This window comes from Bactrocera latifrons, unplaced genomic scaffold (assembly GCF_001853355.1).
Source record: "Bactrocera latifrons isolate USDA-ARS-PBARC rearing strain unplaced genomic scaffold, ASM185335v1 scaffold_121, whole genome shotgun sequence".
In the NCBI taxonomy this organism is placed as follows: domain Eukaryota; kingdom Metazoa; phylum Arthropoda; class Insecta; order Diptera; family Tephritidae; genus Bactrocera; species Bactrocera latifrons.
In genome coordinates this window covers 355,866-380,279 of record NW_017534642.1, presented here as the reverse complement: position 1 = coordinate 380,279, position 24,414 = coordinate 355,866, and the positions used below count along the sequence as shown (strand labels likewise).

The 24,414-nt window shown below is 38.5% G+C and overlaps 4 protein-coding genes across 9 annotated transcripts; 2 read left to right on the top strand and 2 right to left on the bottom strand.

The window, feature by feature from the left end:
* The first annotated feature begins 734 nt into the window (after positions 1 to 734).
* Positions 735 to 3,563, top strand: LOC108978443 (dentin sialophosphoprotein). Its single transcript, XM_018948735.1, has 4 exons — positions 735 to 1,126; positions 1,503 to 2,217; positions 2,370 to 2,681; positions 2,744 to 3,563. Exons 2-4 carry the CDS (start codon positions 1,743 to 1,745, stop codon positions 3,490 to 3,492), a joined length of 1,536 nt encoding a protein of 511 aa, XP_018804280.1. The 5' UTR covers positions 735 to 1,126; positions 1,503 to 1,742; the 3' UTR covers positions 3,493 to 3,563.
* A 3,557-nt stretch (positions 3,564 to 7,120) lies between these two features.
* Positions 7,121 to 15,562, top strand: LOC108978400 (alpha-(1,6)-fucosyltransferase). 6 transcript variants are annotated; one of them, XM_018948660.1, is made up of 5 exons: positions 7,121 to 7,182; positions 11,705 to 12,189; positions 13,022 to 13,556; positions 13,619 to 14,043; positions 14,104 to 15,562. In XM_018948660.1, the coding sequence occupies exons 2-5, from the start codon at positions 11,954 to 11,956 to the stop codon at positions 14,756 to 14,758; spliced, it is 1,851 nt and encodes a 616-aa protein (XP_018804205.1). In that variant the 5' UTR covers positions 7,121 to 7,182; positions 11,705 to 11,953; the 3' UTR covers positions 14,759 to 15,562. The 6 variants fall into 6 exon arrangements, with proteins under 6 accessions (XP_018804205.1, XP_018804204.1, XP_018804203.1 ...); XM_018948659.1 differs by lacking the exon at positions 7,121 to 7,182 and adding an exon at positions 7,984 to 8,086; XM_018948658.1 differs by lacking the exon at positions 7,121 to 7,182 and adding an exon at positions 7,984 to 8,159.
* A 1,513-nt stretch (positions 15,563 to 17,075) lies between these two features.
* LOC108978391 (odorant receptor 7a-like) lies at positions 17,076 to 18,495 on the bottom strand. Its single transcript, XM_018948640.1, has 4 exons — positions 18,432 to 18,495; positions 17,623 to 18,367; positions 17,208 to 17,568; positions 17,076 to 17,150 (listed from the first exon to the last, which is right to left on the bottom strand). Exons 1-4 carry the CDS (start codon positions 18,493 to 18,495, stop codon positions 17,076 to 17,078), a joined length of 1,245 nt encoding a protein of 414 aa, XP_018804185.1.
* Positions 18,496 to 20,134: 1,639 nt separating this feature from the next.
* Positions 20,135 to 21,810, bottom strand: LOC108978390 (odorant receptor 42a-like). Its single transcript, XM_018948639.1, has 5 exons — positions 21,806 to 21,810; positions 21,513 to 21,745; positions 20,719 to 21,448; positions 20,299 to 20,653; positions 20,135 to 20,209 (listed from the first exon to the last, which is right to left on the bottom strand). Exons 1-5 carry the CDS (start codon positions 21,808 to 21,810, stop codon positions 20,135 to 20,137), a joined length of 1,398 nt encoding a protein of 465 aa, XP_018804184.1.
* Between the last annotated feature and the right edge of the window lie 2,604 nt (positions 21,811 to 24,414).

Sequence of the window (24,414 nt, the reverse complement as noted above, 5' to 3'; positions counted from 1 at the left end):
ATCAAGATAGCCGCGAATTGTGTGCGGCGAACGGTTGGCGAGTGCAGCCGATTTCTGCTGGGCGGGCGATTACCGACGCACTTGGTACAAATGGACGCGCTACAAATCGCTGTATATTGAAATAAGTAAAGCGAAAACTTGGTGAATACAACAACAAACACCTTGATGCAGTTGCCATGTGATTCCAAACGCAATACCCATAATATGGTTCGAATATTTCCAATACACATCTGCAAAGTAATTTCTGATAAAAATTTTACCCAGCACAAGCAGTCCACAGTATAATTTTCTTAAATAGCTTTGCTAAAGGAGGTCAACTATTTTTAGGGATCACATTGACGTTAGGTTGCTAATAAGTATCTATTGTAAATCAATCCAATTCTATTAAATAACATAAGAGATCTTGCAAGAAGTACACGCTTCCAATGATATGTAATTTGGAATTAGAACTGAAAAGGGAATCGGGGACGTTATCTCCCGGTCTTTGAATGCTCAGGGCGGCCTAGTTACAACCTTTTTCTTCTCCAACAATTGTGAAATCAGAGGGCCCGCATTCTGTATTCTTCCCTGAGCTCGAGTTTTTCTACCACTCTGTGTACAGCATATATTAAAAATTCTATAAATTGGCGGAGGGTTCACGCATGTGCGCAACGTTTTGGGGGTTAAAATTATCGTCGAGGTGGCATGATCATTCGAAGCAGAAGGCAAACAAGCAGGCAAGTGTGATCGCAAACTGAAAAATCATCGGTCAGGCAGCAACGTTTTCGACGGCGACTAGTTTAGGTAAACCTCAAATCGCATTCGCACAGCAACGGCAACGACTACCCGTGTACGGCAAGCAGCACACAGGCGCACATACATCAGAGTGAACAGTGTGAAGGCGCTGTTGTTGCTGAAATAAAAGCAAAACGAAGTCCAACGAAACGAAGTGAACCACAAAAAGGAAATGGCGATAAAACGAGAGAAAGAGTTCTGTCGATTTTTATTCGTCGCTCGCGTAGACTGCGAAACTTGAAAGTGAATTGAAAATAATTTTTACTGTCAGTGGCGTAAAGGAGGTGATTTCGAAGATAAAGTGTAGTTTTTCAGGCGCAAAGGAGTCACTATTGACGTATTTTGAATTGAGGTGAGTGCAGAATTGTATTTAAGAAAGTAGCTGTGTAATTTTAAAGTAAACTAATAGTTATGATTTAGGGGGAAGAAAGTGTTAAACATTTGTTCAGTGTGTTCTTTCTTAAAAGTAAAAATGATTTTATAATATTCTGACCAGGACAAGACTATTTGCAATTAAAATCCTTTGTACAAAACAAAGCAGTGAAAAGATTCGCTTCTGAATATAAAAGAAAAAAAATGTGGGAGTTATTAAAAAACTATAAATTGAACGCCTTAAAATCGTTTGTATTCAATTATGGCAATAAAATGTGCAAGTTGATTAATTTAGGATTGGTCAGTGCCTATTAAATAGTATAAAATAACCAACATACGCTTTATCTTCCACACAGCCATTACGACTCATCCACCACCACCACAAAAACCATTGTCATTATCATCACTACCACAGTTGCGAGTGGTACAAACACTAGCAACAAGCAACCACCAGTGCAACCACTGTTTCGCTAACCAGCATTGCCATCGATCGATCCATCTGCCAGCAACAGAAATAGCAACGGGCACATTATTTATCAGAGAGTACATTTATAGTTGTCAGCGTGATCGTCATTATAAACACAGCTGTCCTCAATATGACAAGCAACAAGGACACTGCGTCGTTCTTCGAGAACGGGACAACGCATCAATTCGAATACTGTTATAAACTTTATCCACAAGTGCTGAAGCTAAAGGCAGAGAAACGCTGCAAAAAGCCTCAAGAACTTATTCGGTTGGATGAATGGTATCAAAATGAATTGCCAAAGTTAATAAAAGCACGAGGGAAGGATGCGCATATGGTCTATGATGAATTGGTACAGACCATGAAATGGAAACAGTCTCGTGGAAAATTTTATCCCCAACTTTCGTACCTGGTCAAGGTAAACACACCTCGTGCTGTTATGCAGGAGACAAAGAAAGCTTTCCGAAAACTGCCTAATCTAGAGCAGGCCATAACGGCGCTATCAAATCTTAAAGGTGTCGGCACGACTATGGCTTCGGCGCTGTTGGCGGCTGCTGCTCCTGATTCAGCACCGTTTATGGCAGACGAGTGCCTAATGGCCATTCCAGGTTGGTAATAATGCTATACTTGATATATATGTACATGTATGAAGGTGTGATATAATTAAGGTCAAGAAAATATTTACTCAATAATTTGCTTAGTAATGTAAAAATATCAATTAAACATTTATTATTTTTTAATCTTTTTATTCGAACTGCAGAAATCGAAGGTATCGATTATACCACCAAGGAGTACCTCAACTTTGTGCAACACATCCAGACTACTGTTGCACGCTTAAATACAGAGGCTGGCGGAGAAACACCACATTGGTCTCCCCATCGTGTGGAATTGGCACTCTGGGCACATTATGTGGCCAACGACCTGAGTCCGGAACTTTTGGATGAAATGCCAGGACCTGGTGCTGGCGTAGGTGCAAATACCAATGGTAGCACAGTTAAGACAGCAGCACAGACCGATAAAGTGCTTGTAGGAGAGGATACCAATGATGGAGATGATGAGAGTTTAGGTGCAGGTGTGTATAAAAATCCGGTTTTCTATATTTCTCCAAAAGTATTGATTTATATGTTATTTTAGTTGACAATGAACACATTAATCCAGCACCGATTGCAACAGTGCCGACTGCCCTGCAGGATGGCGACTCAAACTTTGTTTCGAACGACTCCACCTCACAAGAACCCATCATTGATGAGAATACAACTCAGACCACAGCTACAACCTCAACCGACGACGGCGAAGTGGGCACACCGCTCGCATCCGATTCAGAGAGCAACTTGGAAGCACCCGAAAAGGCTAAACTTAAACTTAATAATAGCAACAGTAGCATAAATGCGAATACAAATAGTAATAGCGATGTTGTGGGCATTGCACATGGTGTCGGTGACAACAGCAACAACTGCAGGCAGAAAGCTGGTATCGATGCGTTAGTTGGTAATAGCAACGGTAATGGTAACGGTACTTTAGTGTCTTTGGGAGCAGCCGGCAGTGATGGGGAGAATAGCAGTTGCCTACGGTCAACAGGCAACGAAGAGGCAAGCGAGGACGATGTCGATGCTGAGGACGACAGCAGCAACAGCAACAGTCGCCACATTGAACAGAGCCACAAATCGATAACCCCGCTATTTGGTGGCAATTTGAACGATTCTACAAATTACACAAACGCCAACGCCAGCGATTCTAACAACGATTCCACGCTTAGCAGCGCTGCCGGTGTTGTATCGCAAAAGCGTGCACTGCAATGTGAAGGTGCAAGCGATGTTGACGGTGTTTTTACAGCGGATGAAGCCAACAGTCAACCAGAACCGAAAAAAATACGAAGTGATTAGGTAGAAGACGCAGAGCAAAGTTTGTGAACGGGCTAGAGGGGAAAGCGGTTTAAATAGAGCGTAATTAAAAATTTAGTATATAAGGAGCGAACGCGCTGGCCTGTAGGCAGGTGAAAAGACACATACCTAACAATAATAACACTACAACGTGCCGCTATTTAGAAATATGGGCGAAACAGCGCGTGTAGCAATGCAGGATCACATTAATTCTATAATTTTAAGTAAAATTTTTACGGTTATCATCTTAATAACACACACTGAAGTGTAACAAAATAGTAAGCTAGAAATAGGCGAGCGAAAAAAACAAATTAAATGCGTTTATCAAGCGTTTAAATACGTTAAAAAATATTTGACATAAAAATCGTTATTGATGCCTGTAAGCCGAATTAACGAAAACTCGACGTGCAGTTAAAAAATGCTATTATGCAGCAACAACAAATGCCTTGGAACTATTCAGTTCTCAGAAATAACTTGCACTCGCTTGCATGCTTTCTGTTTCGAGCAGCTGTAAAATTTGCATTTCATTGCCGTTTTTAATTTACCATTCAGACACAAGTAATTTTATTTTTATTTTTTAATATCGGCTATTTATCAATAAATAAGAAAAGCTTCAAAATTAAAACTTTCTTGAAAGCAAAAAAAAAAAATACTTTAGTTTAATAATATTTTTTACATAGTTTATCATTAAAGCGTATTTATTTCTGCATTTTTACCACAAGAGAGAACACTTCAAAACACTACTTTAATTAAATAACTAGCAAAAAAACATTACGTACATGTTTATTAGTTTACGCTAAATGTAAAAAATATAAAAAAATATGCAAATATGTACGTGCATATACTTACTTAAAGAATACTGATATAATGAAAGTTGGGAGGAAATGTGAGTAAATGGAAAAGTGTAACAATACAATTATTGAGATAAAGCATTGCAAAATCATAACACGAAATTATAATTATTAAAATAATAAAAATACAGTAAGTAATGCAAGTTATTTTTAATTTAATTAGAAACGTAATGTATACTACATACTTTAAAGGAAAATTACAATACAACACACCAAACCACACACATACATACATAAATACATGCAAAGAAATATACATTCTACCAACAGATTCAAGCACACGCCTGCAAACAAATTTACTACATAATAAACAGTGATAAAAACAACATGAATTGGTTCTATTTTCCACGTGCGATTTTATTTTAAGTTAAGCGGGTAAATATGTTTCATTAAAAGTTTTTCAAATTTACTTCGGCAAGCGCCAAAAAATTCAGCTAAATATTTTCAATTGGATCTGAAAGCGAATATATGCATACATACATATGTATGCACGTATGTACGTGGATAACAAACATTTCTATCGCCAACATTCTTTTCTATCTAAGCAAATGAAAGTATATTAAAAAAATAATAGACAAATACGCAAAGTGATCAACAAATTCCACTACTACCTTAAATAGAAAGCAAAATATAAAATACAAATCGAAAAGTTTTACAATAGCGCATTTACAACTTATAGAGAGCAGCAAAAACCATATACAAGAAATCGGTAAATAATTTTAGGTACACATAATGACATTTAGTTGTAATTTAATTAAGAAACATTTATAAACAAATATAGAAGAAAAGAAAAAATGAGATAATCCAAGCATAAAATAAATTGAAAAGTATAAATATACTTAGGTAATAAAAATTTTGTAGTAAAAAAAAATCAAAGCGCAGCGTAAATATTGTAGTATTATACAATAAAACCTGGCTTCTATTTAACAAGATAAGTTGGGAATATACCTTGAAAAGGAAAGTATAACACTCCAKACGCAGACGAGCGGATATTTGATGCACCATGTTGGGGAGGTGGGCACAGAAAAATAATGTAATTGCAAAGAAAGAGCGACAGCAACGGTATATAAAGAACAACAACATTATAAAAAGTAATAAACACACATTTCAAATAAAGATACTCATTTTCATTTTTAAAACGGATATGGGAACGCGCTTGCATGTATGCGTAGCCAAATTTGTTGGGAAGACTAGACTGCTGCCGGTGGGTAATGGCAATATATCTGACTATTTCAGATTAATATTTGCTAAGCGTTGATTACCGTTTGTGATGGGCCTATATAATCTAGATTCTGGTAGTAACACAGCCCACAAGCCGTTCAACGCAGCTAGCCAAAAGAGCATGTTTTATATGTATGTTTAAGAAGCGCTTTTAATATCAGAAATATACTTGTTGGATTTCCCACGCTGCAACTGATTGTCGAATAATTAGGTCTTCAGATTTTTAGCTTGAAATAAACCAACTAGTAATAAAATATAACTTAAGTTAGCATTTTACTTACTTTCACTTGCTAAACGCATACATTTGGACATGAAACGTTTTGCTTACATCAAAATGGCGCAACCAGTTTCCACTATAATTTGGTAATGTATTTTATTTAAAGATGAATTTTAAATAATATCCAAGCTGCTTTTATTAATTTTGTAAAAATCGCTTTTGTGATCACTCGCTGTTCTAACTGCTCGTTGTATTAATTTTGTCAAAAATGCATGCATACATTAATATGTACATATGTACATGTAGATTATGTATCCAAGCGTGGTTTGCAACGAATTTAACGCTTTTTAAACAGCAATGCATTAGCGAACTTCCGCTAAAGCACAGTGTGTCGAAAGTTCAGAAATCCAGCCAAATAAAAATGAGCTCTATCTATCTCATGCATACATATAAAAAAAAGTACCCATGCGTAAGCATTCATTTGAAAATCTATCCATCCATATTGAACAGTGTAACCACTTTCAAAATGGCCAAACACGACACTCGTCGGCTTATGACCGATGCAAGCAAATAAAATCTAAACAAACACAAGCGAACGTGTTTACATGCGTGTGTGTATGTGCCGTGAAGCCGGCAAAAGGCCACCACCAACAGGGCAGCTGCACCGCTGCTTGATGTTCTCTGGATGAACGATACAAAAGGCATTGGTGGCAGGTAGCAAGCAGCAGCGTTGTTGTTGCCATACAGCAATCCGTCCGCTTTTCTACGCTTGCCGCTCGCTTGTATCCGGCAGCGCTGCACTTTGTTGTTGTTTACATTTTGCTTTTGTGCCGCCTTCGGCATTAAATACAAGAATATTACGTACACAAATAGATGGAATAACAATTCAAAGGGAGAACGCAGATGTAAGGCGGAGATGAGGATAATGCGAAATAGCAATGAATTTAGATGCGAACGATTAAACGAAAATAACAATGTATACCGGATAATGTAGAATGGCAGACGGCAAAAACTAAACAACCCCCGGCATTTGCGATTTATTTTGTTTTTGTTATTATCGCATGCGGAAACAGGCACAATGTGGGATTTGGAAAATGCGCTACTGTAAACTTATGTGTATGTATATGAATACAAATGTAAGTTCACATAATCTAAATTTCTAATGAGTGACCCTGTTTGATGGCAGTACGTGCTGGAGCGATATCTCTGTAAGCAGCGCTAAAATACCGGAACGAAACTGCAAAAAATACGCTCATGTACATATGTAAATATGTATGTATGGTATATATAAATGGTATAAAATGTAATGTTACTTCACAGATGTTCAGTATCTAGGTATATTCGGTCTTTGGAAGCGGACCGCATCCACAATGATCGTGTTCAAAAGTATTACAAGACTGACAGGTGTGTTAAGCAAAGATACTAGTTGTTGCAACTGTTATATTCAACTAAAGATCATAAGGAAAATATTGTTATCAAGTCGGTCCAAAGGTTTATGGTTGTGCGTATGTGTGACCGCAGTGAAACTAGCCAACTAGGAAGCGGTGAATAAGTTATGAACCCTCTTCAAGGGTTCTAACCTTCCTGGTGTGTTGATTAGAGTATAACCCGACATTTCACCAGATACATACATTTGTGCCTTCATAGATACTGACTTTTGCATAACTACTACTTACCGATCCCAATAGGGATAAGTCTCCAAAAAAAAATTCGGGTCAGTTACGGTAACGCAGAACCGTCTATTGTGGGAATTGAGTGGCTCGAGTTGCTTTTCGAATCTAGGGTGACCCTTGTGAAACTTCCACCCGGATGCTGTGTCAAGTTTGACTCCTCTTTATCCAGAATAGACCACGACATACTACATATGTATAAGTACCGCATTCAATGAGTATCCGCGTGACCCTAACCACCTCTGTGCCTTCTTGATAGCCTTGATAGCATTCATAAGACATATTTTCATATTTGTTGAAATAGTTTTCGGATAATCCGAATCTCATATAGCAATTCAGTTTTCTTCAAAAACAACTGGTCACCTCACGAAATACCCAAAAAAAAGTCCAACAAAGCGGCAGTTTTTCGAAAATTTGTTGGTGCTGCCGCTTGGTAACTCTATGATTGAGTGAATCGTGTTAGTAAAGGCAAATGTCGCTCGTCCAGTCACTAAATGCATGCTATTGCGGCGAGTAGCTATTCAGTGAATAAAGCGGGTCGCTCAAGTGAGAATGTGTCTTCAATGAGCGCGCAACTCGTCTGCCGTAGAGGGAATATTTATTGACTTCTGCTATTAAAATTTGTTGCTGCAGCAAAGGTTTTACACTAGAATCATTAAGCAATTAAATAAGCATTAAATAAGCAATACGCAAATTAAACTGGAAATCAATGTAAGCAAACTCGCTTGAAAAGCAAATCGCGCATGGTGTTAATTACATTGAATCAGTGCTAAAGAATAGAATAGCTGAAATTTAGCACATTGAAATTGGAAAATATTTTGTGTCAGCGTTTAGTAGTTGTAAAAAAACGAATGTGAGAGAAAATCGAAACTTTGCTTTGCTTTTCATTGGTGATTTGTAAAAAGAAATTTACTTTGCGTTACACAAAGCTAGCACATCTGCTCACCTTCCACCAGCGGCTGTCAAGAAGCACCCACAACAACAACAAAGCGCTCACTCGCGCTCTGCACATTTTTGAGTGGTTTTGCTCTGAGCGCGAGCTGCGTGTTTTTTATTTACAATTTTTTTTATTATTGGAAATACTATATCTAGGAGAATCTCACTCGCTTGCTAGTTTAATGATGCGCGGCATAAATAAATAAATTCATTGTGTGCAGTTTCAGAAAAAATCTGGTATGCATAAAATAAAAAATTTGATTATAACAGTAATTGTGGGCGTACAATAATCAAAAAAGTTAAAATTACATAAAAATATTCTAAAATCATAAGAAGTGTGTTTGGAGCCTTATCAAATTAATCACTGTCGCGTAATGTGCTGAACACAATGCTCACGACAGACTGCAGCAGCACGGCAGTGAACTGAAAATGGCGTTGTAAATCCTACTACGTGAATATTCGTATGAAGGCAGCGACATAAATATGGCCGGCATGTACACAACACAACAGAGCTCTCTATTTTGCATATACACAATTTCGTTGTGGCCATACTAATATTTATTAATATATTAATGAAATTTTAATATTTTATTCAAAATGAAATTTTTAAGCAAAAAATAAGTAAATAGGTAAAGTTATTTGTTTTAAATTGTCAATAGTCATTACAAATGATATAATACAGCTATTTTATGCTTTTATTTATAAAATAAGGTGACGTGTGTTAGAGCTTTGAGTAATTTTACATTTTACATATTAGTGGCATCACCACTCTTCCTCATCGTTCTACCTTCAATTCTACTGTCGTCCTACTGTCGTTGGAAAATATACGAATTTATTGAAGTCAGCGAGAACGACAACCGTCGGCCTGCAGTCGTGTAGTCGTGCAGTTGTCAAAATAACTCTGTCCATAAGAACATGTGTATTTTAATGTTTGACAGATGTCGTTTGCAGTCAGTCGCGAGCATTGTGTTCAGCACATTCCAGTTGATTTGCTGCCGTGGAATTATCAGTGGAAATAAATCACAAAAATAAAAAAAGGAAACATAATCAGTCCTATATGTTTGTGTGTGTGTATGAAGAAATAAGCTGAAACGCTAGTGTGCTGTTTTTAAGTTCTACTTACTAAGCTCAAACGAAATCAGTATTATGTGTAAATGTACATACATAGTATATACAAACATATAGAACAATGTGGAGTAATGACGTGGTGTCAGTTGTGGATTTAGGCGTGCTATTTTTGTTTGTGATTGTCATAACTCATAAATTGCGGTAAAATGTGATTAAAGAAAAATGTACGCCCGACTGTTTTATCACATTCATACATACATACATATGTATATATGTATATGTATGTTCCTCGAGTACATTTTGACTTAATATTTGTTGTCGACGCTGTTGACCCAAGTGTATGACTGCTCCAATTTCATTAGCTCATCACTACACCCTTTCATTAAATTAATGCGTCTCTTAATGCAAATTTGCAGATAGCAGCGTGATCGGAAGTAAATAATAATTTGCTGTTAACATTAACTGATAAACGAGAACGGTATTGATCCCAGTGGGATTAAAGCGCCGAAAGTGGAAGCGCCGAAAGTGGAAGCGCCGACTAGGAGCATCAAGCTGGTCTTCCCTCTAACACGTGTGTGAAATAAAACATTTAACCAACTGTATTTCGGTCATGAATTTGAACATGAAATTTCTGATAGACACTAAACTCCATACACAGACAGCCAATAACAGCTTAATCGCCTATCTCCCGGTGAATGATTTCCTTATAGTCAACCACCTATCCCTCTTCTTCTTCTTCTTCTGTAGGATGACGCCAAGTGTAGAAGTTCACGCAAGTGAGGAAAGTTCTCTGATTGCCATTCACTTGGGAATGGCCAGAAACGATTATTTTACATACTTCTTCTTAATTGGCGTAGACACCGCTTACGAGATTATAGCCGAGTTAACAACAGCGCGCTAGTCGTTTCTTCTTTTCGCTACGTGGCGCTAATTGGATATTCCAAGCGTAGCCAGGTTCTTCTCCACCTGGTCCTTCCAACGGAGTGGAGGTCTTCCTCTTCCTCTGCTTCCCCCGGCGGGTGCAGCGTCGAATACTTTCAGAGCTGCAGTGTTTTCGTCCATTCGGACAACATGATCTAGCCAGCGTAGCCGCTGTTTTTTAATTCGCTGAACTATGTCCATGTCGTTGTATATCTCGTACAGCTCATCGTTCCATCGAATGCGATATTCGCGGTGGCCAACGCGCAAAGGGCCATAAATCTTTCGCAAAACTTTTCTCTCGTCAACTCATCTGTTGTTGTCATCATCCAAGCCTCTGCACCATATAGCAGGGCGAGAATTCAGCGACTTATAGAGTTTGGTTTTTGTTCGTCGAGAGAGGACTTTACTTCTCAATTGCCTACTCAGTCGGAAGTAGCACTTGTTGGCAAGAGGTATCCTGCGTTGGATTTCCAGGCTGACATTGTTGGTGGTGTTTATAGTACACTGGTTTCCAAATATACGAAATTATCTACAACTCTAAAGTTATGATTGTTAACAGTGACGTGAGTGCCAAGTCGGGGGAGTGCGACGACTGATCAATATCATCGGCATACGCCAGCAGCTGTACACTCGTATAAAAGCCACACTGATAAAGTCCAATCAGTTTGTTGACGGTGGGCTTTCATCTTTCACACAATACGCTCGATAGAACTTTATACGCGAGGTTAAGGAGGCTTATCCCATGGTAGTTGGCACAGATTGGGGGGTCTCCCTTTTTGTGGATTGGGCAAAGCACACTTAAATTCCAATCGTTGGGCATGCTTTCGTCTGACCATATTTTGCAAAGAAGCTAATGCATGCTCCTTATCAGTTCTTCGCCGCCGTGTTTGAATAGCTCGGCCAGTAATCCATCCGTTCCCGCTGCTTTGTTGTTCTTCTGTAGGGCAATGGAACGTCTGCTCGCTTTCCACCCTTTTTGATGACGACCTTAAAATGTGTTAAGGATTACGATTCAACACCTATCCATCGAGTAAAAATATTTTATCCCCTCCAAACTAGACTTCATATTGAATATTGTAGGCCGTGATTAGATCCTCCTCAATCGACAATATTAATTCTAATAGCCGTCTATTCATAAGATATGTACAAACATATATATTGCTGTAGATTGAACACAAAAGATGAAATTCACTTAGCCAGGGTTCCGTTTATCAATTTGCCAAATCTTTTAAGAAAAGCTTAATCAGTATCAATTATTTTCCGTTCAAACACTATTAGGAAGATATTAGATATGCTTATTGATATATAATTTTTATTTCGCTTATAATTAGTTCGAAACATCTGCTCCCTCTCCATGGACCTGAAGAACCACAGCGACGCATGGATCAGTTATTGTTAGTGCGGCTGCCAATCTTTCCTGACACCCCGAATTCCAATTAAGAAACGTACATATCATCTACATACATATGTACGAGTCCTACAAATATTTTCTAGCTGACATCAAACTCTAAAACACAGCATCAACAACAGACCATTTTCTTCTAACAAAAAAAAAAAATATTCACAAAAATTCCAATCAAATGTCCTTGTTGCGACAATTTTTCGGTCCCACATCAAATTCATGGATACGTGCCCTTGTCATCTTCGTACTCACCTGGGCGTTGCTCGTTTACGTCTTCGTCAATAAACTCAATACGCAGCCGAATGCGGACACAGATACGATAACAGCGAAACGCATCAATCAAGCGTTACAGCTGCTCGAATACTCAAAGCAACGCAATGAGGAGCTGCGTCAGATGATCGAGAAGCTTTCGAGGTGAGTAAATAGAGTAAGGATCTGAGACAAGCATTAGTGGCGAATTCGAGCTATGTAGTGCCTTTTTTGGCACCCAAGAAATCCAACGGGGATTCAAGCCTTGATTCCGCCATCGACATCCCATCTACTTTTTTCATAGCTCGCTTAAGCTAGCTTGTTTTTAAAAGCCATTTCATGATTGAAATTTTTTAAAATCTCTAGAGCTTATCGAACGATCAGAGTGCCAAATCCTAAGTAATTGGAAACTTTCTAAGAATCGCGCTTTTATAGACAAAGAAGACCACATATGTCGTCGTGTGAACCGGGCTGCATTGTTGTTCTACACAACAAACAAATTCAATGCTTTTTCATTCTTGCACTCCAGCTGCACACGCGCCAATTGTTTGGGGATTAAGTACCCTGCGACTCCCTCTTCAGCTAGGTGTCGCACACGATTGCTTGCTCTCCCGTTTGAATAGCACAATACCGACAGGCGTCCGCCCTATGCCGCGCTTATGGTGGCTCGCTTGTCATTATGGCGGCGTAAGTGGTCTTCACAATTGTGGTCTGGTTGTGTGCGACAGATTACATGCGATCAAAGTTTTGTTGTGCCATGTAAAATGCCCGCTGATTAATGCAGTGCAGCGTTACGGTAATTGCGGGGGTAGTTGTACAGCGATTTCTAAACGCTTTGAATGGTCAGCTAATTGAGCTACAATGCAGCCGTGATGGCTTTGAATGTAATCGCACGACTTCGACTAAAATGGTCATGTGTGTTCGCGCAAATGCTATGTCCACTAAGATTAAAACAAACTGTTAAGAGCATCTATTTTTCTTCTTACTCCCTGCTTAGCGACCAGATCGATAAACAATCAGCACAGCGCCTCATCGAAAAGCTCGAATTTAATTTACAAAATTCAATAAACGTACAAAATCAGGATGCATTGGCAGATTTTATGGGCGCCGGTGATGGAGATAGCGGTGCGGACACTTTCGGCGTTATGCCGGTACCCAATTCAATTGCTCAGAGTGCGGCAGGCGGCGACCATGAGCCCAGCTTGGAATATGAGCTGCTGCGTCGACGCATCGAATCGAATGTTGGCGAAATATGGAACTACTTCAGCAGTGAATTGGGCAAGTTGCGCAAGCGCGCCACGCCAACGCAGGCCGAACTAACGCAGGACATCAATCAGGTGTTGCAGCTGGGCGCTGAACATAAGCGCTCGTTGCTGAATGATATAGATCGCCTGCGACAAGTGGATGGTTATGAGGCGTGGCGCCGGCAGGAGGCGAGGGATTTGAGTGATTTAATGCAGCGGCGCCTACACTACTTGCAGAATCCGAAAGACTGTACGAATGCGCGTAAGCTAGTATGCAAACTCAACAAGGTAAGAGCTGTGTGTTGGAACACTGGCTCTGTTTTGTCAACTGAAATATTCTGTTTATGCAGGGCTGTGGTTATGGCTGTCAGCTGCATCATGTTGTTTACTGTTTCATTGTGGCCTATGCGACGGAGCGTACCATGATATTGAAGTCGCGCGGCTGGCGTTACCACAAAGGTGGATGGGAAGAGGTTTTTCTGCCCGTATCGGAGACCTGCTTGGACGCAGATGCTGCGCACGCGAGTAATTGGCCAGGACGTCATGACATGCCTGTGCTGGTACTACCCATCATTGATTCGCTGATGCCGCGTCCACCGTTTCTGCCTTTAGCCATACCTGAGGACTTGGCACCGCGGCTCAGGCGCCTGCATGGCGATCCGATTGTCTGGTGGATAGGACAGTTCTTGAAGTACTTGTTGCGTCCGCAAAAAGGCACATTGGAGTTCCTAGAATCGGGTCGTGCGAAATTGGGCTTCAAGAAGCCTATTGTGGGGTAGGTCTATATATGCCCTATATTTAATTTTTCTGCATTAATAATAAAACTCTTGTACAGCGTTCATGTGCGCCGCACCGACAAAGTCGGCACCGAAGCCGCCTTCCATCGCATAGAGGAGTATATGACATACGTCGAGGACTATTTCCTCACTTTGGAAATTAATGGTACCATAGTGCCGCGCCGCATTTTTCTTGCTTCTGACGACGCGCGTGTCATCGAGGAGGCGCGCAACAAATATCCCCAATACGAGATCATCGGCGATCCCGAGGTGGCGCGTATGGCCGCCGTCTCCACGCGTTACACCGACACCGCGCTCAACGGCATCATACTCGACATACATCTGCTATCGCTCTCCGATTATCTCGTCTGCACATTTAGCTCGCAAGTATGCCGCATGGCCTACGAAATTATGCAAACACTATATCCGGATGCGGCGCACCGTTTCAAATCGCTGGACGATATCTACTACTATGGCGGTCAGAATTCGCACAATCGGCAAGTGGTGATCGGTCATGCAGCGCGCAATCAATTTGAAATCCATATAAAGCCAGGCGATCTGGTAGGCGTCGCTGGCAACCACTGGGACGGCTATTCCAAGGGCCAGAATACGCGCACAAAACAAGCGGGACTCTTTCCCTCGTTCAAGGTGGTCGACAAGGTGGAAACCGTCAAGCTGCCGCTCTACGAGCAGGTGCAGCAGGGGCGGCTGTGAGCGTAAATGGAACGAGAAAATGCATATAAATCAAATTTATGTTTTTCTTGGGGTCAGTGTATGTAATTTATTTTATGTTACATTTTTTTATGTAAGCATAAATGTTTTAGTGCTGTGCAATAATATTCTGCTAGATGCTAGATTTTAGTCAATACTTATACACATAATATAAAAAGTAATGCAAGTATATATATATATTTTTATATAAAATTTCCGATATGTGACCAAAGCTCAACCGACTTTGGCTTTTAATTTTGCATTCGAATCTCTATAATTGTATAATTCATAGACAAGCTGCACAAAATCGTTAGTGTAATATTTTTTAAATAATTTTTTGATTGGAAATCATGTGTATTTATTTTGAAAATATTTATATGTTAGTAATTAGGTAGTTGTAAGTATGTTAAAGTAAGCAGAAACCAAATCAACTGAAGTTTTATAAAAACAAAAACCTATCTATCATAAAAGCCACAATAATAAAAAATACAAAAAACTAGATTACGTTGTTAAGTACGGTAAAACATAGAACCGGCAAGACTAAAACACTCGAATATCCGATTAATCGATTAACCAATACCGTTAGTATACACAAATTGCCCGGTTTCACATACTTCAAAGCTGAATTGCACGAAAACGTTCAAATAAATTGCAATAGCTTTATCAAAGCAATATTCCAGTGTTGAGCTTAGCATTTAGAAAATAGTGTTACGCTGCGTTGACGACTGTATGTTTGACAAACCGGTTTTTTAGAATATAATTTGACCCGTTTGCAGAAATACAATAAAGATAGTGTTCAAAAAAATACTAACAAAGTATTGCGTCAGGCTAAGTAATATGAATCTCTGTATTTCACTTTATTTTATAATTATTTTTATTTGTTGTCTGGTTGCGAAGCACAATACGTTTTAAAACGTGAATAGTATATTAAAAAAAATTGCACATACTTTTAATAACAGATTCTTAATTTAAAACTTTATACCTTAAGTATAATTACTAAATAATAAGTACAATTAAAACCGAAAAAAGTCTTTTATTTGCCGAAAGGACAGACACTAACTGCTAATTCAAAATTCTATACCGTTAGTTTTCGTTTGATTTTCGGGCATCGCCAAAGTACCATATTTTTTATTTTCCATTTAATTATAAACATATTATTATTATTACACTCAGTCTTTTTCTTAAATTCCTGTTTTATTTGCTGAAATTGGCATTAACGGTTATTCGAATAGCTTTCATTTCAAACAATATTAGTTACTTTCAAAAACGATCGGCAATTTTAACATAAATTGTTTACAGTTCATTGTTCAATATCATAACTGTAATCTCAAAATTTTTTTTAAAAGCAAAATTAATCAACAAATTTTGAAAAGTAACGTTTTAAGCAATTTGAAATCATCATTGTGAACGCTGTCTAAGACCACCCTGTGCTAGCCAGTTGACAGTTACGCTTTCATAATTCATTCGTGTAGTGGCGGTCAAGTGCGCGTTTAACTTATCGAGAATTTCTTATATTTACGAGTATATAATGTGGTAAAAATAATAGAAAATATTTAAAATAATGTAAACAACGTGTAAAGTTTAGTGTTAATGGGTTTTTAATAAAAATGCAAGTATGGGAAAAGGGGTGAGCTGGCCACGCTTTGGCGGGTTTAAGTGTGCAAGTGAATAAACAAAAGTGAGAAATTTGTTGATTTGAAGTTGTAATATTCATATTTGTAAGTTAAATGTAGTGAATGAAGGTGCAGTGTTTTTAAATATACAATTATTAAATGTAAAAATTAAGAATAAATGCAAGAAAAGCAATCAAGGACAATGCCGCTGTGACAGCTTCGTGAAGGTGAATGCAATGACAGGTAAGCTATTGTTGTTACACATGTTTTGTTTATTTTGTTTAAGGATTGAGTTGAATTAGAACGTAATAAAAGCCACGTGCTTTTCTGTATACTTTATTTTAACTGAAATTAATATAATTATTTCAAATATCCCACCTTATTTTAGCATAATTAGTTAATAATGCATAAACATAAAAAAGTCAACTGCTGCTAAAAATTGTCTGCTGATTAGAATCTATTAAAATTATTTTATTTTATAGTATAACCCAAAAAAATCGTTTTTTCTGAATGAATGAATGTGAATGTGAATGTTCTGGTCTTAAAGCTAAAGTGGCTTGAAATAATGTAAAACCCCTGCAACCGTTCCCCACAGCGAAAGACGAAATGTCGAACTTTAATAATATTAGATAAATAAAATAATTTTTATTTGTTGTGTTTTAAATTATACACACAAACAAGAACTACAGTTAGTACTTTGCGAGACTCTACTCCAGTCCCAAACGCTCTCTAATGCCCATTTTCTTGATTAGCGTGTACAATGAGAAAGAGAACTTTGCGATCTGCTTTAAATACTCAATCAATTAATGAAATATTTTTTGGTTCAAAAAGGAACTCACATTAAGAAAACTGCCCAGCGTTATGGGGAATATTTTGCCCGCATTGAGTTCCATCACACGTTGCGTGCGCTGCATAAAGAAAACCAGCATTTTTCTAAAACGCACATCCTGTGCAATCCAATTGGAGTGAAATATCTGTTGCGACAAGCGTTCGCTGTCGTCCATGAGACACTGCGCAAAGTAGCATAGCGGAAATATCTCAACAACGACCGCCAGTATGTAGAAACAGCATGCGATCTGCGCCGACAGCCGATCGGCGAATATGAAGATGTTGATGAGCGTGGCGCTCAGTATGCTAGCGGTGATCATGAACTGTATAAAGATTGTAACGGAAATTATGGGCGCTACAACGTCGTAGAGCCTATAACGAATATACGCATGAATAATGAGTACATTGGTGCGCCTATAAACTCACCCTAACAGGTTCTTATGATCAATTATACAAAGCTTCAATTCTTCTAAATTCTCCTCCAAATTCGTTTCGGCATTGGTGGCCAACCTTTTGAGGCGCATCAATAAAATACGCATATGCGTACGCAGTATGCACACATAAATGACGGCATAAGAGTCGTCCACAACCTGTTGAAAGCAGGCGACATCCATGAGTGCGAATTCCATGAGCGATGCTGTTATGAACTCCAGCTTTGACTTGCGCCAGTCAATAACGGGATTGTACAAAGCATAAGGCGGTCGTCCAAAAATGACCGAGCCGAGGAATGTGCTCGACGCATAACTCCAGTATGACATGGCGAAGAGTACGACGAAACGATTACCCTGTTGAACAATTTTTCGCAACTCAGCGATTTCTTCTTCAACGCGACAGCGTGCATCCAAACGATCCATATAAACGTTTGCGATGCGCAATTTTGGCAGCAAAAAAGCCATGACCACTATTTTTACCGAACAACCAATCACGTTTATAGCCACTTGAATGGAGGTGAGCAAGCTGCTCGGCACCAAGTCTTCAGTGGACATGGTAGCATAACTGAAGACGAACGATAGCGGCAACCAAATGGTTACCAGAGTATTCGGTATGAGAGAGTATAGTGAGTAAAGCCATTTACGACGTTCAGGCATGTAAATGCCCAGCAAGCGAAATCCTTTGAAAAGATAGTTGGTTGCTTGTACGGTGCGCACTGCTGGCTTATCCGTCGTCTCTGCTGAAGATATGTGCAATAAATGCTAGTTAAAAGACGGCAAAAAGTGCGATCTGTTATTACTTGCCTGCTCGGCTTAGCGCTGCAATGCTTGCTTCCAAATGGACTGTACTGGATGTTGCGTTGGCCATAATTTTGGCAAATTCTTAAGTTCGAAAGCATAACCGGACCTTTGAATGCAAACTATTTATAGCAAATTCACGTCGTACTAATGGAATCTCTTGTAGGATGAATTAGTAATAACTTCAAAAGTTTTCAAGTTTATGTAAAGGGTGTGGGAGCTTAGAGAACGGGAGATGAATGGTGAGAGCTAATGCACAATGAGAAAAATTTTCATAAGTATAAAATTTTGAGTGGTATTTGAAAAGATACAGTCGACTTCGGTTCGAGACTTTGCTAATTTTGTTCATACTCATTCGTTTTTTTTATAGCCTTAGGTTTTTGTCTTTTGGCCATGACGAAAGCATTTCAGTTTAAAAGAACACAGCTCTTAACTGATGCGTCGCAATTGGCAGGTCCCAAGCTCATTCCACATTTTTCTCACAGCGTGGTTTAGGATTACCAGGTATTGCTGCTTTTTAAGTAAATGACATTAAATTTTTTCAGTGTAGCTACGTCTAGCTTTTAGCACTTTGAATATTTAATTAAAAATTAAATTTTATCACAATGCTCAGACGATAAACTTTATCGAATCAATTTTTAATAATTTATAAATCAAACTTTTAAACATTTTCGTTATATATTGAGAAAAACACACATTCGTACAATTCAGAAGTGTAATTATTGGATATTTTTAACAACATTTACCGTTATATAACTGTAGTACCGCCTTCGGGAGTTGGTTTTGGCCAATTGAACCATTATTTTCTACTAGAATTTTTTCTTTTTGTAGATTTTGAAGGAATTGCAATTCCATCGCTACATCTTGGAGAACCCTTTAGCTAATTATTTATTGCCTATCACTTAATTTGTAACCAAATGCATAAATAATTGCGTTGATTTACGATTGACAATATTGTCAGGACGAGTGACATGAGGAGCCGAATGTTACGGTAAAAACTGTGACGTGAACGCCCACAATATTATTTCATCAGCTGGAGCATGGGGTATGGATTTATAAAGTGTAATGACCGCTTGTGGGAATCTTTTTTTAAGTTGCATGTAAATTCGCTTGTATATATTAAAAAGCATTGCTTCGAGACGCTACCGAAAGCTGCTGGTATAAAGCTGATTTTTAGTATTCGGCAAACGAAGACGACTACAAAGCGGCGAGTGGTTGTACTAGATTAAAAATATAGTTCCCATTGAGTAGAATGTTAGCTGCGGTTATCCCCGTTAATCTTGTAGAAGTTCTAGTGGTTTCAACATTCGGTTTCAATCTTCGACTGGCTTATTGAGGAAGTTGGCTGTCTATGACCTCGTTAGTTTCCTTGCCATGTATAATTAAGGTACGAAAGAGAGAAATTGCATATATGTACATATATTCGGCCCTTGCGCCGAATTCGTCTATATTGTTCTAAACATTTCGTTACCCTGAATCCTAATTTTTACACCTTTTAATAACTTTGACACGACAAAGTCCTTTGTGCACTAAGATTTATTGGAGCTTGTGTTATAGATAAATAGGTAATTCAATTAAAGCGATAAGACTTCGTGTTATCAGTATTTGGGCGCGGTAATAGCAATCTCTTACTGTGTTAGACAAAGTTGGCAGGTCTGTTCTGAAGGCGCCAGCCAGACGCGTTTTGTTAGGCTTACTGTATGATCTCTTCACTCGATGCCGAATCGTTCCTTCAAATTCATTTTTTCGATGAAAGTGTAAAGGGAGAAAGAGAACTTTGCAATCTGAAATCAGAAATCAGACAGAAAAGATATGACGGTGTAGAAAATGTTTCAAATCTTATTTGCATATTAGCAAAATCGCTCACACTGACAAAACTGCTCAGCGTGACGGGAAACAGTTTCCCAGCAGTCAAAAACATGGGACGTTGTGAGCGTTGCAAGAAGAAAATAATTAGTTTGCGATACTCTGCGCTTTGTTCAATCCAATTCGAGTGGAAAATCACGTCCGCCAATTTGTCACTCTCATTGATAAGGCACTGGGAGAAGTAGCAAGCTGGGTAAATCTCTATGAGCACTGCTAGTATGAAGAAGCCACAGGCCACTTGTGTTTGGAACTCATTCGCAAAGATGACAATGTTGATCAGTGTTGTCCCAATACACACGGCCGAGAGCGCGAATTGTATGAAAAGCGTTATCGAGATGATGGGTGCTATAGTGTCATAAAGCCTGGCGCATAACCAAAAATTAATCGTAACAGATTGTCTTATTTAAATGTACGTTGCCCAACTTACTCAATCAACAATTGATGGTCCTTGATGCACAATTTCAATTCACTGAGATGTTCTACCTTCGTCAGCGTTGGATTAGTACCCAGTTTCTCCACACGAAACTGCAAAATTTTCATGTGACAGCGCAACATGTTAATGTAGATGACGGGATAGCCATCGTTTACAGTTTGTTGCAGGCAAGCGAAGTCCATTATAATGAATTCAAGGATTGACGCAATTATAAACTCCGTGTGGGAGCGTCGCCATTTGATAAAGGGAAAATATAACGAATACGGGGGATATCCCGAAGAAACCGAGGCCAGAAACGTGCTGGCCGAGTAGCACAGAAAGACGGTCAAGTAAAAAATAATGACCTTTTTACCAAACCGTACCATTTGTCGCAACTCCTCGACTTCATCCGATGCACGGCAACGCTTATCAAGTAGTTGCGTGAGTTTTTGTGTTGCACGCAGTTTTTCCAATACAAACTTCATTATGATGATTTTTGCCGAACCGCCGTATACGTCGAATGTGACCTGCAGCGAGGTTAGCAAATTGCTAACGTTGACATCGTCTGGCAACGTGAACAATATCAAGGTAAATCCAATGGGAAAATAGAAGGTGGCAAAGAAGTTGATCAAAAACCCATAAATGACGTACAGTGCCCGATAGCGCGAAGGCATGACTAAGCCCATTCCGAAAGCAGATTTGAAGAGATAAATCGTCGTATCTTGGCTACGCACATGATGTTCAGCTGGAAATATAAACTTGCGTTATAACTTGATTAAAGGATTCTGCTACGTTGTGTCTGCACTCACCAGCTTCCTCCTCAATATTTTCACTTAAAGCTTTCGCTGAACTACTGGCTTTAGGCTTTCTGTTGATCTTAGTATCCTGCTGAGTTGCGATTTCATTGTGCATTGCTATTGCAAGTCCGATTTTTGGCATATCAGCAGTGGCTTGTCGCGGTGACTGCCTCATATTGCAGCGAATCTCAGATGTATAATTCGCCAAAGCCAGCCCAAGCGCTTTTATACTCGTATGCATCAATCTTGAAGTGGTAGCCATAAAATGCAGTCAGTTGGAAGAGTCAAAAGGAGCGAAGACTTACTGCATGGTTTTTTTTAATGACTTTTCCTTTCTCACTGTTTACGCATCGTGCGAATTAGCTGGCTTAGGTTTATCCATACTTTCGGTTCTATTGAAATTATGGGCGAAACAGCGAACCAACCCACCAGAACCGGGATATGATTAATGAATTAGCTGTGTAAAACTGCCAGATGTACGGAATTTTTTATATTTCAATTAGTAATTAAAGAATTATGTCACAGCGCTGGTTAGTAGCTGTTTAGCTGCGTGCGGAGAGTAGAGATTGAAAGTTGAATTAGCGCCGGCAACTTTGAATTTTCAGATATTATTTCTAGCTAGATTTGAACTAAAGGATCTACCAACAAGAACGAGGTGTCGTTAAAATGACATAAACACTCAAATTTGGTAAAATTTTTTGTTTTTTTTTGTTATGGATGCCATTTATGATTTCAGAAAAATGTCGACCAAATGGCCACATCGGGTCCGTTTGCATATCTCTACTCCTTTACACTAATTTTCGATGACTCGGTGCAGCATTTCGGCTATAGTGCGTTGAATTTAGTCTTCGAGCTCTTCGACCGTTACTTTTTGATTGGGGCAAACTTTTAAATTAATATATCTCCTGAGAAAATACTCTACTGGCGTTAAGTCTCATGATCTTGCCGGTCAACCAAGCAACCATGTTTAGAAGTGGAACATGAGGCGACGCACCGTCGTGTTGGCCGCCAGAGAACGTGAATTTGCGTAATAATCTTTACACTTCCAAGCCTTGTCCAAAGTGAAAATTGACATGATGAAATGGTAAACCAAACTGATCGCACTGACAAAATTTGACACAAATCCGTATATGACCGACACGAGTTGTCAAAATCACGTCATCCTTATTGGTTGTCGCTCTATTTCGGGTCGGTGGTTATGTTTCGTGAATATCTGATCAGTTGTTTTCCAGGCGCGCTGTTGTTAACTCGGCTTTAATCGTGTAAGCGGTCTCAATGATTTTCGCTCGAATGTCAGTATATGGTTGGGGAACGTGACTTTTAATACTCGGAAGAGTGCCACAAACGAAGGCACAGTTTGGGTTCTCGATTGTAGAGTTGACTTGGTCAGTGGACAATAACGCCCACTTCTCATAATGTATGGGTATAAGAGTGTGTAAATATGTAGGTTGTGTGTAGCGAAATTCGATACTTTTTCCCTTCTCTAGGGCTTGGTGCTTTCACCCATTAAAATAATTGGCAAGAAACACGCATTTTTTTATAAAAATAATTTATTCAAATTTCGTAATGCTATACCATTTGGAAAAGGAGCTACAACTAAATGTGAAAAATACCATATTTTTAGTCGCAGCTTTGTACACTAAATTACTAAATCGTTAGAGGCTAAAAGCGCTTTTAACTTAACTGTAAGAATTGCAAACAAATAAAAAAAAATTGTAAAAAATATAAACAAAAAAGAATAGAATATTTTCATATTGCGACAACAGTATGACAAAAAAGTTTGGACTAGATCAATTTAACGGTTACAGTAATATATAACGGTTTACATACATTTAACATACCGTTGGCGCTCTGCAAAGCACCGTTATGTTTTGTTTTTTTATTTTCAATGAAAATACTGTGTTTCACATTTGTCCCAATACAATTGTAGGTAACTGTTATTTGGAATGCTCTGAAATGGTCTTTGTTTTTGCGTTAAATTGAGGTTATAAGCTTGCAACGTTTTGAATTTGTTTATAATTTTATCGTTTTAATTAGCTATGTATATTTGTGTTACACGTTTGTTTGTTTGTTTATATATGTACTATATAGTTTGGAGTAAAATAAACGCAATTAATATTTAATAAGTAGTATATGTTGGTATGTATGTGCATATATATATATACATATATGTAATTGTTATTAATTTAACAAATTGACTAAGCAGAAGAAGCGCTATTTATAAAGTAACTACTTACTTCTTAAAAATTTTGTTGTATTTGGCAAAGTATATATATAATTACATAAATACAATATATATTGGGCAGTCGAAAAAGTCTTTTCGTATTTTGTCAATAGATGTCGTTGGAGTCCTATATCTCCTATATCGACTACATAGTGTTGGAACGAAATACGAAAATACTTTTTCGACTACCCAATATGTACACACATACATATGAGCATGTATGTATAGCATATAGGCATATATGTACGTTTATTTAAAACTAATATTAATTAATATATACTAAGGCTGACTGCAAGTGAAAGTTTTATGTAAAAAAATTAACGGAACCTGCGAGAGGAAGCGCATTTTTGGAAATGAAAATTGCTAGCGCTTGTCTGCTTAACACGCGAGTAGTGTTTGACTACTAGGTCTACTTCACTGAGTAATTTCGTTTGATGACAACAGCCGAGCTTCACTGCTTTACCGTTTTATATTTGAACAGCTGATATAGTAAGCCTTGTTTGTAAATACTCGATATATCAAGGACCGATAGGCACCAAAAAAAAGTTTTGTTGTCTGTTTGGTGGGGTTTCACAAGAAAATCGTTTATTTTGAGCTTTTACCCGACTATACCACGATCATTTCTGAAGTGTATTGCGGTCAGTTGGAGAATTGAGCCCAAGATCAAAAATTTCATGAGCGTGGACTCAT